General features: G+C 40.7%; 1 protein-coding gene across 1 annotated transcript in view; it reads left to right on the top strand.

Moving 5' to 3' along the window:
- Positions 1–10,145, top strand: part of MSN (moesin) — an 81,015-nt gene extending 70,870 nt beyond the window's left edge. Inside the window, exons 8-13 of the mRNA XM_044236060.1 lie at positions 727–890; positions 3,658–3,788; positions 4,048–4,208; positions 7,024–7,116; positions 7,456–7,680; positions 8,231–10,145. Of these exons, the coding sequence (XP_044091995.1) occupies positions 727–890; positions 3,658–3,788; positions 4,048–4,208; positions 7,024–7,116; positions 7,456–7,680; positions 8,231–8,395 (939 nt within the window). The 3' untranslated portion in view covers positions 8,396–10,145. The remainder of the gene's footprint in view (positions 1–726; positions 891–3,657; positions 3,789–4,047; positions 4,209–7,023; positions 7,117–7,455; positions 7,681–8,230) is intronic.
- The last annotated feature ends 5,848 nt before the right edge of the window (positions 10,146–15,993 follow it).

The following is a 15,993-nucleotide window of genomic DNA, read 5'->3' as shown; positions in this document are numbered from 1 at the left end:
AGGAACTGGTAGTTAGCCCATTAATTGGTAACATTGGTCCAATGGTATTTATAGTAACAAATAAGCAAACTAGATTCTTGTGTGTGTGTTTTTTCCTTTTCTTCTTTTTTTAAATTGCTGCTGTGTTCAACTTCCAGTGGGAAAAGTTAATTAACAAAGACAGCTGAGATCAAAGGCTTATTTTTTTAATTGACAGCCAGAGCAATCAGTGTTAAAATTTATGTATTTATGTATGTATTTACAATTTGCATTATCCCAAAAATGATTTAAGGGGCTGTGTCTAGGATATGCTTTTAGGAGGATACAGAAACAGTCCAGCTCCCCACACCACCATATCCCAGCTTATTATACAGGGATTATTGGGCCTCTAAGAGAGACCCCTGAGATTTAGCAAGATCCCTCATTAGCAGATAGGTTCCATTCCTATCTTTCAATTAGATTGAGGATATTTTAGGATGTGATGTTTTCATAAGCAAAGGTTAAAAGAAATTGTGGTTTGGTGGAAAGAACACTGGTTTCAGAGTCCAGAGGTCTGGGTTCTAGTCCTGGGTTTGCCACTAGTCTTCTGTGTTTCCATGGACAAGTTACTTAACCACTCTGATAATCAACCTTCTTATCTGTAACATGAGAAAATTGGGATACATAACCCTTTCAGTGCTTTCAAAAGGCAGAAGCTTACTTTCATCTGTCCTTCCAAACTCATTTTGATTGTTGGTTTCCTATCAGGACTTTGTCTTCTATGCTCCCCGGCTGAGGATTAACAAGCGTATCTTGGCCCTGTGCATGGGGAACCATGAGCTATACATGCGCCGCCGCAAGCCTGACACCATTGAGGTACAGCAGATGAAGGCACAGGCCCGGGAGGAGAAGCACCAGAAACAGATGGAACGGTAGGTTCTGTGGCACTAGAGTGGAGGGTGGAGGCTAGGGCAAAGAAGCTTCCCCAAAGTGTCAAGGTTGATAAAGGAAAGACATGGAACCATCCTGGGATGGGGGGAGAGAGCTGTACAGGGTTATCACCTCTACTATTAAGTCTCAGGCATCACCTTCCCCAGGAAGCTGACATCAGAAGCCTAGGATTTTAGAGGCTTATTGGGGGAGGGGTATTTCATAGTTCCATATAGTCTCTGATTCTCATGCCATTGCTTTTCTAGGCAGATTCTTGGTTGCTCCAGCCTATCTGACCAGTGTAGTGTCATTAGCAGAAAGCTCCATGCACATTTAAACATGGACTCTGTAGGGATTTCTGAGTGGAATTGGGGAGAGCCACCAGAATTTTCCTTATGTAACTCCCTTGTTACTGAAAGTGTAGCAAGGCTCAGCAACAGTGACATCAACTTGAGAACTTATTAGAAAGGCAGAATCTGACACCCTACTCCAGACCTTCTAACTCAGAATCTGCATCTATTTTTTTTAAGATTTTATTTATTTATTTGACAGAGATCACAGGTAGGCAGAGAGGCAGGCAGAGAGAGTGAGAGGGAAGCAGGCTCCCTGCCGAGCAGAGAGCTCGATGTGGGACTCGATCCCAGGACCCTGAGATCATGACCTGAACCGAAGGCAGCAGCTTAAACCACTGAGCCACCCAGGCACCCCCAGAATCTGCATCTTAATTAAGATACTAGGAGATCAGTTCTCCAAAGAAGGTATGCAAATGGCAGAAAACATGTGAAAACATCCCTAATCATCAGGGAAATGAAAATCAAAACTACAGTGAGGTATCACTTGGTAACTCACTAATATAGATATAATAAATAAATACAGAAAATAAGAGCTGTTGTCAAGGATGTGGAGAAATTAGAACTCATGTACATTGCTGGTGGAAATGTTTCAACTACTATGGAAAATAGTTTGGTGGTTTCTCAAAAAGTTAAACATAGAATTACCATATGATCCCAAAATTCCACTCCTAGGTATATATTCAAAATAATTGAAAACAGTACATGTGGGGCACCTGGGTAGCTCAGTGGGTTAGGCCTCTGCCTGGCTCAGGTCATGATCTCAGGGTCATGGGATTGAGCCTGGCGTCAGGCTCTCTGCTCAGCAGGGAGCCTGCTTCCCCCTCTCTCTCTGCCTGCCTCTCTGCCTACTTGTGTTCTCTGTCTGTCAAATAAATAAATAAAAATCCTTAAAAAACAGTAAATGTACACAAATGTTCATAGCAGTGCTATTTGCAATAGACAGAAGGTAGAAATAGACCGAATGGCCAGCAGATGAATAGATAAACACATTGTATAGCCATACAATGGAATAGTATTCAGCCATAAAAAGGAATAAAGTACTGATACATATTACAATGTGAATGAACCTCTATAACAGAATGCTAAGTTAAAGAAACCAGACACAAAATTTCATATACCATATGATTCCATTATATGAAATATCCGAAATAGATAATGTTTAGAGGCAGAACGCAGGTTGATGGTTATTAGGGGTAATGGGTGGGGAGAGGTAAGAAGAAACTCACTTATGTGTATATGGTTTTGCTTTGGAGTGATGAAAATGTTTTGGAACTAGATAGAGGCAGTGAATGTACATTATGAATGTACTAAATGCCACCAAATTGTTTGCTTTATAGTGGTTACTATAATGTAAATTTCACCTCAATAAATTATTTAAAAAATAAAATCCCAGGTGATTCCTGTGCATGTTAAGGTTTGAGAACAGTGTTGTAGTAGATACTCTTTCATAAACAGTTTGGAACCTCAGGAGGCTTCTAAATGTAGTAGCCTAGAAAAGGAGTCCATGTTTGAGAGGTTAGACACCAAAGTTCTTATTTATTCGGAAAAATTTTACTGAGATTGGGGAAGTGTACAGAGCTGGATCTGGCAGGAACCTGCCCTCAAGGATCTTACAGTCTGGTAGGAGAAAGAGGAAAAGCAATATATACATAACTGTTCAAGGTACAAATACCCTGTCATTTTTTCATTCAATAAGTATTTAATAAGTAGTGAAAAATAGACAAAAATCCCTGCTATCAGGAATCTGACATTCTTGTGGAAATAAGGAATTAAACAAATAAGGAAATTATGTAGTATGTGAGTTGGTGAGAAAGTGCTGTGGAGAAAAATAATAAAGAGGAGGGATGGGGAGAATATAGGTCAAGTATTCTGAGGGCTCAGAGAAAGAAAAAACGCCTAGCCCAGGGTGAAAAAGGAACCTCCTAGAAGATGCATTGGGGCAAAAAAAAAGTGAATACTTGTTTTAGATTTGCAACAAATTCTGGGGGAATAGAGCCTAGAGGTGGGATTTAGAGGGCCTGTTGAAGCCATAGAGCTCAGTGGACTCCCAACGCAGAGTCAAAACTTGACCCTATAACTATGAGGTAGATGGTCAGGACTTATTAGGCCATTTTACAGATAGGAGTGCTGAGAACAAGAGAAAAGAAATGACATAGTTAAGTTCACCCACTGGTTACACACTGGTGAGTAGTAGAGCTGGGAGTCCAGGTTAGATCCTGACTCTGGAATAAATGACAGGGTCCTGGGTGTACTGACCAATGTGGGGCTATGATGTAAGGACAGGATGTGGGGATAAGGGAGCGTGGTCCTAACTCACAAGCTCTAAGTGTGTTAGATGGGTAAGGGCTGAGGGTCCAGGGTCGGAGAGCCTTGGGGCCTTTCCATGTGACCTATTCCATCCTTTCTCTTTCCTTAGTGCTTTGCTGGAAAATGAGAAGAAGAAGCGTGAGATGGCAGAAAAGGAGAAGGAGAAGATTGAACGGGAAAAGGAGGAACTGATGGAGAGGCTGAAGCAAATTGAGGAACAGACTAAGAAGGCTCAGCACGGTGAGGATTAGAGTCAGTCACCTTGGAGACTGGGTTTTCCTAGAGCCTAACTCTGAGCTAGAGGCTCTTCTGCCTGAGCTGCAGACTCAGGCTATATAATCCATATGTGGCTACAGATAGATGAAAGACAGGGCAAAAGGAAGAGTTCCCAGAGCTTTCTGCCAGCTGTGCCCTGGGATGAAGCATTTCCAGGAAGGAAGCTAGGTGTTCCTTCCATGTCTGCATATTTCACTATCTTTCCCCCTTCTTCTCTTTCCAGAATTAGAAGAACAGACCCGCAGGGCCCTGGAGCTTGAACAGGAGCGGAAGCGTGCCCAGAGTGAGGCTGAAAAACTGGCCAAAGAGCGTCAAGAAGCTGAAGAGGCCAAGGAAGCCCTGTTGCAGGCCTCCCGTGATCAGAAGAAGACTCAGGAACAGCTGGTAAAGCTATAAAATGAGCTAGGATTGTGGTAACTGAATTTTCTTCCCTGTCTGCCTACCTATTCACAGTTACCCCTGCCTGCAGAGCTGTCTCCTTCCATCAGGGTGCCAGTCAACAGGTCTCCAGCAGATATTTTATTCAAAAGCAAGCTGCAGAGTCACTGATGTGGCCTAGAAAGCTTTGCAGTCTTCCCTAACCCTTACTTTTATTCTACTTTCTTAGCCCTTAGGGATCTGAGCTGATGACCTGAAAAAGGAAAGGGAGGGAGGAAAGAAGCAAAAGAATTTACACTTAATTGACTACCTACTGTGTGTTACAAGTTATGCTAGCAACTTTTCCTCTTCCCTTACTTTCTTATTTCTTCTCCCCATAATCCTGTGGGATTAATCCACATGGGATACTATGCCCAGTTAAGGAAATTAGGACTCAAGGAGGTTTAAGAGACTTGTCAAAGATCGCACAGTGTGGCTGACTAAGGCTGAGAACCTATTTTTGCCTCTTTTTGAAGGGTTTGTTCACTAAAATTGTATGTAAAACTGTGTCTAGGCACTTTTCAGGGGAATAGAGTGAGCATCCTTACTTTAATCTTTTTTTAAAATTTATTTTTTATTTATTTTCAGCATAACAGTATTCCTTATTTTTTCACGACACCCAGTGCTCCATGCAATCCGTGCCCTCTATAATACCCACCACCTGGTGCCCCAACCTCCCACCCCCCCGCCACTTCACACCCCTCAGACTGTTTTTCAGAGTTCATAGTCTCTCATGGTTCACCTCCCCTTCCAGTTTCCCCCAACTCCCTTCTCCTCTCTAACTCCCCATGTCCTCCATGCTATTTGTTATGCTCCACAAATAAGTGAAACCATATGATAATTGACTCTCTCTGCTTGACTTATTTCACTCAGCATAATCTCTTCCAGTCCCGTCCATGTTGCTACAAAACTTGGGTATTTCTGACAGAGGCATAATACTCCATAGTGTATATGGACCATATTTTCCTTATCCATTCGTCCGTTGAAGGGCATCTTGGTTCTTTCCACAGTTTGGTGACCGTGGCCATTGCTGCTATAAACATTGGGGTACAGATGGCCCTTCTTTTCACTACATCTGTATCTTTGGGGTAAATACCCAGTAGTGCAATTACAGGGTCATAGGGAAGCTTTATTTTTAATTAATTGAGGAATCTCCACACTGTTCTCCAAAGAGGCTGCACCAACTTGCATTCCCACCAACAGTGGAAGAGGGTTCCCCTTTCTCCACATCCCCTCCAATACATGTTGTTTCCTGTCTTGCTAATTTTGGCCATTTTAACTGGTGTAAGGTGATATCTCAATGTGGTTTTCATTTGAATCTCCCTGAGGGCTAGTGATGATGAACATTTTTTCATGTGTCTGATAGCCATTTGTATGTCTTCATTGGAGAAGTGTCTGTTCATATCTTCTGCCCACTTTTTGATATGATTGTCTGTGTGTTGAGTTTGAGGAGTTCTTTATAGATCCTGGATATCAACCTTTTTTGTCTGTACTGTCATTTGCAAATATCTTCTCCCATTCCGTGGGTTGCCTCTTTGTTTTTTTGACTGTTTCCTTTGCTGTGTAGAAGCTTTTGATTTTAATGAAGTCCCAGAAGTTTATTTTCGCTTTTGTTTCTTTGCCTTTGGAGACGTATCTTGAAAGAAGTTGCTGTGGCTGATATCAAAGAGATTACTGCGTATGTTCTCCTCTAGGATTCTGATGGATTTCTGTCTCACGTTGAGGTCTTTTATCCATTTTGAGTTTATCTTTGTGTACGGTGTAAGAGAATGGTTGAATTTCATTCTTCTACATATAGCTGTCCAGTTTTCCCAGCACCATTTATTGAAGAGACTGTCTTTTTTCCACTGTATATTTTTTCCTGTTTTGTTGAAGATTAATTGACCATAGAGTTGAGGGTCCATATCTGGGCTCTCTACTCTGTTCCACTGGTCTATGTGTCTGTTTTTATGCCAGTACCATGCTGTCTTGGTGATCACAGCTTTGTAGTAAAGCTTGAAATCAGGTAACATGATGCCCCCAGTTTTATTTTTGTTTTTCAACATTTCCTTAGTGATTCGGAGTCTCTTCTGATTCCAGACAAATTTTCATCTTTATTACTTCTGTGACTCAAACGTTAAGAACCCATGTCCCAAATTCCTTTATATATGTTCTTTCCCTCTACTGTTTGGAGTGTGAATGCGGGAACTAAGACCTATTTTCCAGGGAGAAGTTTCCTCTAGAAGATAGATGTGTCCAAGATGAGAGGGTGTGCATAAGGGTTTTTTCCCCCCTTGTTCAGATTGCCTTGTGACACTATAGCATCTTTCCTATACTTGTCCTGGGAGGAGTCTTAGTGGAGTCCTGAGCATCCCAGAAAAGCAGGAAGGGTCTGGCACTTCAGACAGTGACACATTGATTCCCAGAGTTTATGAAGGCCCTAAATATGCAGTGGGCAATAGTGTATGCATGAGAGAAAGAGGGGGAGGATGAGAGGAAAGGGGGGAGAGGGAGAGAGAGATGAGGGAGAGAGAAATTACATGTTTGTGTTCAGGAGGTCTGTTGTCTAGGTGTGGATCTCTGACTTCTAACAAAATGATTTGGAGTTAAAAAGAATAGTAAATCTGAGAATAGGATGGTCTTCCAGTCATCCTGGAGGAGGTGTGGTAAAAAGAGCCTCCAGAACAGCAAGCAAGTGGAACAGCAGGTTTCCTATTGGCTCCCCAGTGGAACTGGGGTTGAAGATACCTAGGTCCTGAGAACCAGAAGGCTCAGCTCTCACAAGCTTCCAATTTATCCATAGGCCTTGGAAATGGCAGAATTGACAGCTCGAATCTCTCAGCTGGAGATGGCTCGACAGAAGAAGGAAAGTGAGGCTGTGGAATGGCAGCAGAAGGTGAGACACAGTGCCCAGAGTAAAAGCCTTATGATAAAGGGTAGGTTTCAGTTCCTTAGATTCCTCAGATTTGGGCTCCTTATTCTTTCCATCCTTCCTTGATAGCAGGCATCATGGGAGAAGGAGCTCGAGGCTTTCTCAAATACTTCCCAGAATTCTCCAATACACCAGGGAAGTTGGTAAATTGTTCCTATTACACAGATGCAGAAACTAAAGGCAGACAAAGTGACTTGGCCTTCCTGGTACCTGCCTCCTGCTGGGCCATTCTATGCATTTGTAGGATGCCACAAGTTAGCCTGATCTGACTGCTGGTTCTTCCTGCCCTCTATTACTGGACAGGCTCAGATGGTACAAGAAGACTTGGAGAAGACCCGTGCTGAGCTGAAGACTGCCATGAGTACACCTCACGTAGCTGAGCCGGCTGAGAATGAGCAGGATGAGCAGGATGAGAATGGGGCAGAGGCCAGTGCTGACTTGCGGGCTGATGCCATGGCCAAGGATCGCAGTGAGGAGGAACGTACCACTGAGGCAGAGAAGAATGAGCGTGTTCAGAAGCACCTGAAGGTATTCCAATAGGACCAGAGGGTCAAAGATACCATGTACATTCCTTATATCATTATTGGGTTAGGTAGAGGAGCCTGTCTCATTGTGGTATGGGAGTCTGAGCCTTTCTCTAATGAGAGCTTTAAGGATAAGCACCCATCACTTATCAGTCAGAACTTGGGCCACCTCCTCCTTTTGTTTTTTGCCCTATACTCCATTTTTTTCTTGTATCCAGAAAATACCCTGACCCAATTTCTACCTGAATCTTTGGTACATTTTCCTACTTTCAGAGAATACCTGCCATTGGTCCACAAAGTTTGTGGATTTTTCTTTTTTTGATTGTTTTATTCTTGCCCCACTGCATTTCCAACATTGCTGAAAATGGACCTCAAAAATATGTGTATGTGTTTGTATGTAGAAAGAGAGGAGTGAAGTGTGTGTGTGTGTGTGTGTGTGTGTGTGTGTGTGTAGAGGGTGGGGAGAGAGAGAATGAATCTGATGAATCTGCTTAAATAAGAGGAGGTAAAGTGAGAGCAAGCCATTAACCCCTCATCCCCTTACACCCTCACAGGCCCTCACTTCAGAACTGGCCAATGCCCGTGATGAGTCCAAGAAGACTGCCAATGACATGATCCATGCTGAGAACATGCGACTTGGCCGAGACAAATATAAAACCCTGCGTCAGATCCGGCAGGGCAATACTAAGCAGCGTATTGATGAATTTGAGTCCATGTAATGTTCACCAAGCCTCTAAGGATCCCTCCTCCCTTCTTCCTTGCCCCCACACTCCTATACTCTTGCCTAACTCACATTGTGCTGAAGCGACTAACTAGAGCAGCCCTGGAGTCATGCCAAGTCTTCAGTGCCCCTATGGGACCAAACCTAGCCCCTCAGCCCTCAATCACCTCATTGGGCAAATAAATGGCCCACTATAGTGCCAATTGGACCGTCTTTTCCCTCTATGTCCATTTTAATCTAGATTGCTAGAAGAGACCACTTTGTAGCTTAGAGGCAGTTCCCACTTGATTGGGGAAATACCCCCACACAATACTGTTCTGTGGGACTTAAGTGTGATATAAGTTGAAAACTAACCCCCATCCCTGCCCCACAACTTCCTTCCTTTTCAGGGTCCTGTGATTTGCAGAATTAGAGCATCACACAGTTTACAGAAGGAGGTAGGGCCCTGGGTGTATGCTCTAGGATATCAGCGAACTTAGGATTAGACCTTCCAATGTCCATTTCTTCTAGAGTTATTTAGGCTTCATAATGATTGGAAGTGAAAAAGGTATCAGTCATTCTTCTCTATACCTCCCAGATTGGATCTGTTACAAAATCCTTCTAAGTCTTGTCCCTGAGTTCAGGAATTCAGATTTTCCCCACAGTGAGATGGGAGGAGACAGTATCTTCAGGAGACTTCACCAACATCTTAGAAGGCTATTGCCCATTCTATTCAGGCAGGGCTGTTTAGAAGATCCTTCCCAATGCCTTATGGGAGCCTAGGCTTGTTTCAAGTGAGCTCTATGGGAAGAGGTATCCCTTACTATTATTCTGGGTCTCTCCCTTCTTGGGATCTGCCCCTCCCCATTCCAATCCCCAAATTCCCTCCAGCTAGAATAGTAGGGATGTTTACCCAAAAGCCTAGTCATCTCATCCAGAACTCTTGCCAGTGGGGGTAAATGTTCACACTGGGCTTCAGAGAGCTGTTGGGGGCTCTGGTCTGGTCCTTTCTACACTCTAACCCCTTTTTCTCAACACAGGAGCAACCTCCTCCTCTTCTCTGTTTCATGTGTGCTCCTTTTTTTTTTTTCTTACCAGTATTATATATTCTAGTGGCATCTAATTCAATATCGATTTCTGTGTTTCTTGCTAGTGCACCCTTAGAAGATACTAGTTTTGAGGCAGGATGATTTTGGCCTCATTTCCTTACCATTCCCACATATGGGGGGAAGCATATACGAGGAAGCATATACTATATTATAAAAGAATATTTTGCCAGAAATACTATTGTAAGAAGCTTTCAGTATTAGTGATGTCATCTATCACTATAGGTCATACAGTTCATTTTTAAAGTACTTGGTATTTGGTTTTATTGTTCTTTTTATTTTCCCTTCTCCCCAGAGTTCAGTCCCCAAACGGTCATACTGTTCCTCCATGGCAGTGCCCCTAGCCCAGAGCCCTTGGCTTCAATCCCTCCCCAACTCCATCCTGCCTGACTTAGGGGAGTCTTATGTGCATTGCTGTGAATTATATTGACACTCTTTTGGTGATAGGCCCTATACTGGCTAAATTCAAACCTGGAATTGTGGGGTACTCTAGCTGCCTCTTAAGGGCAATAATGCACCCACAGGGAGCCTGGGGAGAAAGGTTAGATTTTGTATTCAGTTTTTTTGTGTGTGTTTTTTGGGAGTTTTTAAAAAATTGTTTTTGGAAGGATTTATGCTCAACCCATGTTCTATTTCAGTGCCAATAAAATTTAGGATGACTTCTCTGTGACTTTATTTTTGTTGTGGTATGAGTAGTGGCTATAAAATACTACACTAAAATTTCCGTTCTGTAGACCACCTTCCAATATTTGGGCTCATTTCATCCTCATTTCAGTCCTATGGAGAGCAGATATGACCATCCTCATTTTATAGAGGGGCCAAAGGGAATTGAAAAAGAAGAGTAACTGCTAAAGGGCACAGGACTCTCTTAATCACTTATGCCCTTTCCACAGCTCCAGGCTAATTTTTCCAGTGTAGGTGGGCCCTGCATTGACCATGTAATGTTCTGGGGCTCACTTGCACTTGCGACTTTGGAGTTGCTTGTGAGAAATGGTTTGTATCTCTAGATTCCTCCAGGGATAGTTAAGCCCTGTCCCGCCTTCTTGTCAGGAAATCTTCCAGGCTTGCCTACTTCCTACTACTAAATTTTTCACTACCAGTGAAGGTCAGAAAAATTACCTTGAGCCCTGTTGTAAAAGGCAGTGGGGAGTGGAGTGTAAAGTGAAATGGAATATGTACAAAAGCTGTTGGGAAGTACTTTACAGCTTACAAAACGTGTCTATTTTGTAGCCTAAATGGGGTTATGTCAGTTTAACAAATGAGGAAACTGATACCAGGATAAGATTTCTCGGCTCTCTTGAACCTGACACATTATCTCACTCACCAGTCCCCATCTTTGTGAACCAACACTTGCAAGGGAAAGTAAACTATGTATTCTGTGAGCTTTAAATCCTCACAACAAACCTTTGAGCCAGGGAACCTGAACTTGTCTGCACATTGGAATTTTAAAGGTTGAAAAACCCAGACCACATCCTCAGATCAAATTATAATCTGTAGTAGTAGGATACAGATCAGTACACTTGGTGATTTCAATGTGTAGATAGACTTGGGAAACACTGCTCTGAAAACATACTATTTTTTAACACTTCTTAAAATTTTTAAATTTCATTTTAATTTCAGCATAGTTAACATGTAGTGTTACTCTGGTTACAGGTGTACAATACAGTAATTCAACAATTCCACACATCTCCCAGTGCTCATCACAGCAAGTGTACTCCTTATCCCATCCCGCGTTTCACCCACTCTCCCACCACCTCCCCTCTGGTAACCTAACAGTATGTTCTCGATAATTAAGAGTCTGTTTCTCGGCTTGTCTCTTTCTCCCAATCTTTCCTTTCCTTATTTGTTTTATTTCTTAAACCCCACACATGAGTGAAATCATATGTCATTTTTCTTTGTCTGACCGACTTATTTCATTTGGTATTATATTCCCTAGCTCCATCCATGTCATAGCAAACGGCAAGATTTCATTATTTTTATGGCTAAATAATATTCGTGTGTGTGTGTGTGTGTGTGTAATATATCTCATTTCTTTACCCACTCATCTATCAATGGACACTTGGGCTACTTCCATAATTTGGCTATTATAAATAATGTTGCTATAAGCATAAGGATGCAAGTATCCCCTTACATTTTTGGGGGGTAAATACCTAGTACTGCTATTGCTGGATCATAAGGTGTTTCTATTTTTGACTTTTGAGGAACATCCATAGTTTTCCACAGGGCTTCACCAGTTTGCATTCTCACCAACAGTGCAAGAGGGTTCCATTTTCTCCACATCTTTGCCAATACTTGTGTTTTTTGTGTTTTTGAGTTTAGTTATTTTGATAAATATGAGGTGGTATCTCATTGTAGTTTTGCCTTGCACTTCCCTGATGACAAGTGATGTTAAGCATCATTTTGTATGTCTGTTGGTGATCTGGTTATCTTTGGAGAAATGTCTCTTCATTTTTTGTGCTCAAGTTTTAATTGGATTATTTGGTTTTTGAGAGTTGATTTATATACGTTCTTTATATATTTTGGATGCTAACCCTTTATCAGATACATCTCTTGCAAATATTTCTCCCATTCAGTAGATTGCCTTTTATTTTGTGGATTGTTTCCTTCATGGTGCAGACGTTTTTTGTTTGTTTGTTTGTTTGTTTGTTTTTTTAAGTAGTCCCAGCAGTTAACTTTTATTTCCCTAATCTCAGAAGATATACCTAGAAAAATATTACTAGGGCCAATGTCAGTAACATTACTGCCTGTGCTCTCTTCTGGAATTTTTATGGTTTCAGTTCTCATATTTAGGTCTTTAATCCACTTTGAATCTCTTTTTGTATATGGTGTAAGAAAGTGGTCCAGTTTCATTCTTTTGCATGTAGCTGACCAATTTTCCTAACACCATTTGTTGAAGACACTGTCCTAAGCCTACTAGATCATCTTTCCTGCTTTCTCAAATATTAATTGACCATATAGTTGTGGGAACCTTTCTGGGTTTTCTATCCTGTTTCATTGATCTATGTGGCAGTACCATACTATTTTGATTACTACACCTTTGTAATATAACTTGAAGTCTGGAATTGTGATACCTCCAGCTTTGCTTTTCTTCTTAAATGTTACTTTTGCAATCAGGGATCTTTTGTGGTTCCATACAAATTTTAGAAGTGTTTGTTCTAGTTCTGTAAAAAATGATGTTGGTATTTTGATTGGGATTGCATTTAATGTGTAGATTGCTTTGGGTATTTTAAACATCTTAACAATATTTGTTCTTCCAATCCATGAGCATGGAATATCTTTCATTTCTTTGTGTCATCTTCAATTTCTATCATCTATGTTTTATAGTTCTCAGAGTATAGGTCTTTCACCTCTTTGGTTAGTTTATTCCTAAGTATCTTATTATTTTTGGTACACTTGTAAATGGGATTGTTCTCTTAATCACTCTTTCTGCTGCTTCATTATTAGTATATAGAAATGCAACAGATTTTTTATTATTAACATATAATGTATTATTTGTCCCAGGGGTGCAGGTCTGTGAATCATCAGGCTTACAAATTTCACAGCACTCACCATAGCACATACCCTCCCTAATGTCCATAACACAGCCACCCCATCCCTCCCACCACACTGTCCTCCAGCAACCCTCAGTTTGTTTCCTGAGATTAAGAGTCTCTTACAGTTTGTCTCCCTCTCTGATTTTGTCTTGTTCCACCTTTCCCTACCTTCCCATATGATCCTCTGTCTTTTTCTCAAATTCCTCATATCAGCAAGATCATATGATAATTTACTTTCTCTGACTTTATTTTGCTAAGCATAATACCTTCTAATTCCATCCATGTCATTGCAAATGGCAAGATTTCATTTTGATGGCTGCAAAATATTCCACTATAGATCCATTCCATTGTAGGTCCATTCATCTGTTGAAGGACATCTAGGCTCTTTCCATAGTTTGGCTATTGTGGACATTGGCTGCTGTGGACATTGGGGTGCCTGTGCCCCTTTGGATCACCACATTTGTATCTTTGGGGGTAAATACACAATAGTGCAATTACTGGGATGTATGGTAGCTCTATTTTCAACTTTTTGAGAAAGCTCCAAACTGTTTTCCAGAGTGGCTGCACCAGCTTATATTCCCGCCAACATTGTAGGAGGGTTCCCTTCTCTCCACATCCTCACCAACATCTGTTGTTTCCTGACTTGTTAATTTTAGCCATTCTGATTGGTGTGAGGTGATATATCATTGAGGGTTTGATTTATATTTCCCAGGTGCCAAATGATGTTGAGCACTTTTTCTTGTGTCTGTTGGCCATTTGGATGTCTTCATTGCAGGAATGTCTTTTCATGTCTCTGCCCACTTGTTGCCTGAATTATTTGTTCTTTGGGTGTTGAGATTGATAAGCTCTTTATAAATTTTGGATACTAGCTCTTTATCTGATATATCATTTGTAAATATCCTCTCCCATTCTGTTGTTGTTTGGTTTTGTTGACTATTTCCATTGCTATGCAAAAGCTTTTTATCTTGATGAAGTCCCGATAGTTCATTTTTGCCCCTGCTACCTTTGGCTTTGGCAATATTTTTAGGAAGAAATTGCTGTGGCTGAGGTTGAAGAGGTTGCTGCCTGTGTTTTCCTCTAGGATTTCTATGGATGCATGTCTCACACTTAGGCCTTCATGCATTTTGAGTGTATTTTTGTGTGTGGTGTAAGGAAATGAACCAGTTTCATTCTTCTTCATGAGGTTGTCCAATTTTCCCAATACCATTTGTTGAGGAGATTATCTTTTTTCCATTAGACATTCTTTCCTGCTTCATCAAAGATTCATTGACCATAGAGCTGAGGGTCCATTTCCAGGCTCTCTATTCTATTCCATTAATCTATATGTCTATTCTTGTGCCCGTTCCATATTGTCTTGATGATTGCAGCTTTGTGATAGACCTTGAAGTCCAGAATTGTGATGCCATGATCTTTGGTTTTATTTTTTAACATTCTTCTGGTTATTTGGTGTCTTTTCTGGTTCCATACAAATTTTAAGATTATTTGTCCCATTTCTTTGAAAAAAGTTAATGGTATTTTGGTAGGGGCTGCATTAAATGGGTAGATTGGTCTAGGTACATAGACATTTTCACAATATTGTTTCTTCCAATCCATGATCATGGAACATTTCTACATTTGTGTCTTCCTCAATTTCTTTCATGACTATTCTATAGTTTTCTGATACAGATCCTTTACCTCTTTGTTTAGGTTTATTCCTAAGTATCTTATGGTTTTCAGTGCAGTTGTAAATGGGATTAAATCCTTAATTTCTCTTTCTTCTGTCTTGCTGTTGGTGTATAAAATGCAACTGATTTCTCTGCATTGATTTTATGTCTTGACACTTTACTGAATTCCTGTATGAGTTCTAGCAGTTTGGGGGTGGAGTCCTTTGGGTTTTCCACATAATGTATCATACCATCTGCAAAGAATGAGAGTTTGACCTCTTCTTTGCCAATTTGGATGCACTTTATTTCCTTTTGTTGTCTTATTGCTGAAACTAGGACTTCTCGTACTATGTTGAATAGCAGTGGTGATAGTGGACAGCCCTGCCATGTTCCTCACCTTAAGGGAAAAAGCTCTCAGGTTTTGAGGATGATATTTGCTGTGGGTTTTTCATAGATGGGCTTTTATGATATTGAGGTATGCACCCTCTATCCCTACACTGTGAAGGGTTTTAATGAAGAAAGGATGCTGTACATTGTCAAGTTCTTTCTCTGAATCTATTGAGAGAATCATATGGTTCTTATTCTTTCTTTTATTAATGTATTGTATCACATGGATTGATTTGTGGATTTTGAACCAACCTTGCAGACCAGGAATAAACCTCACTTGGTCATGGTGAATAGTTCCTTTAATGTACATTTGGATCCTACTGGCTAGTATTTCAATGAAAATTTTTGCATCCATGTTCTTCAGGGATATTGGTCTGTAATTCACCTTTTTGACCAGATCTTTATCTGATTTGAGATCAAGGTAATGCTGGTCTCATAAAATGAGTTTGGAAGTTTTCCTTCCATTTCTATTTTTTGGAACAGTTTCAGGAGAATAGGTATTAATTCTTTAAATGTTTTGTAGAATTCCCCTGGGAATCTGTCTGGACCTAGGCTCTTATTTTTTGGGAGATTTTTGATTATTGCTTCAATTTTCTTACTGGTTATGGGTCTGTTCAGGTTTTCTATTTCTTCCTGGTTCAGTTTTGGTAGTTTATAACTCTGTAGGAATGCATCCATTTCTTCCAGCTTGTCTAATATTGTAGCATAAAGTTGCTCATATTATATTCTTGTAATTGTTTGTATTTCTTTGGTGTTGGTTGTGATCTCTCCTCTTTTATTCATAATTTTGTTAATTTGGGTCATTTCTCATTTCTTTTTGATAAGTTTGGCCAGGGGTTTGTCAATATTATTAATTCTTTCAATGGACCAGCTCCTACTTCCATTACTCTTGTTTTACTGTTCTTTGGGTTTCTATTTCATTGATTTCTACTCTGATCTTTATTATTT

The sequence above is a fragment of the Neovison vison genome, chromosome X (assembly GCF_020171115.1).
Source record: "Neovison vison isolate M4711 chromosome X, ASM_NN_V1, whole genome shotgun sequence".
In the NCBI taxonomy this organism is placed as follows: domain Eukaryota; kingdom Metazoa; phylum Chordata; class Mammalia; order Carnivora; family Mustelidae; genus Neogale; species Neogale vison.
The sequence above is the reverse complement of the archived record's forward strand: the minus strand, read 5'-3'. Positions and strand labels throughout refer to the sequence as shown.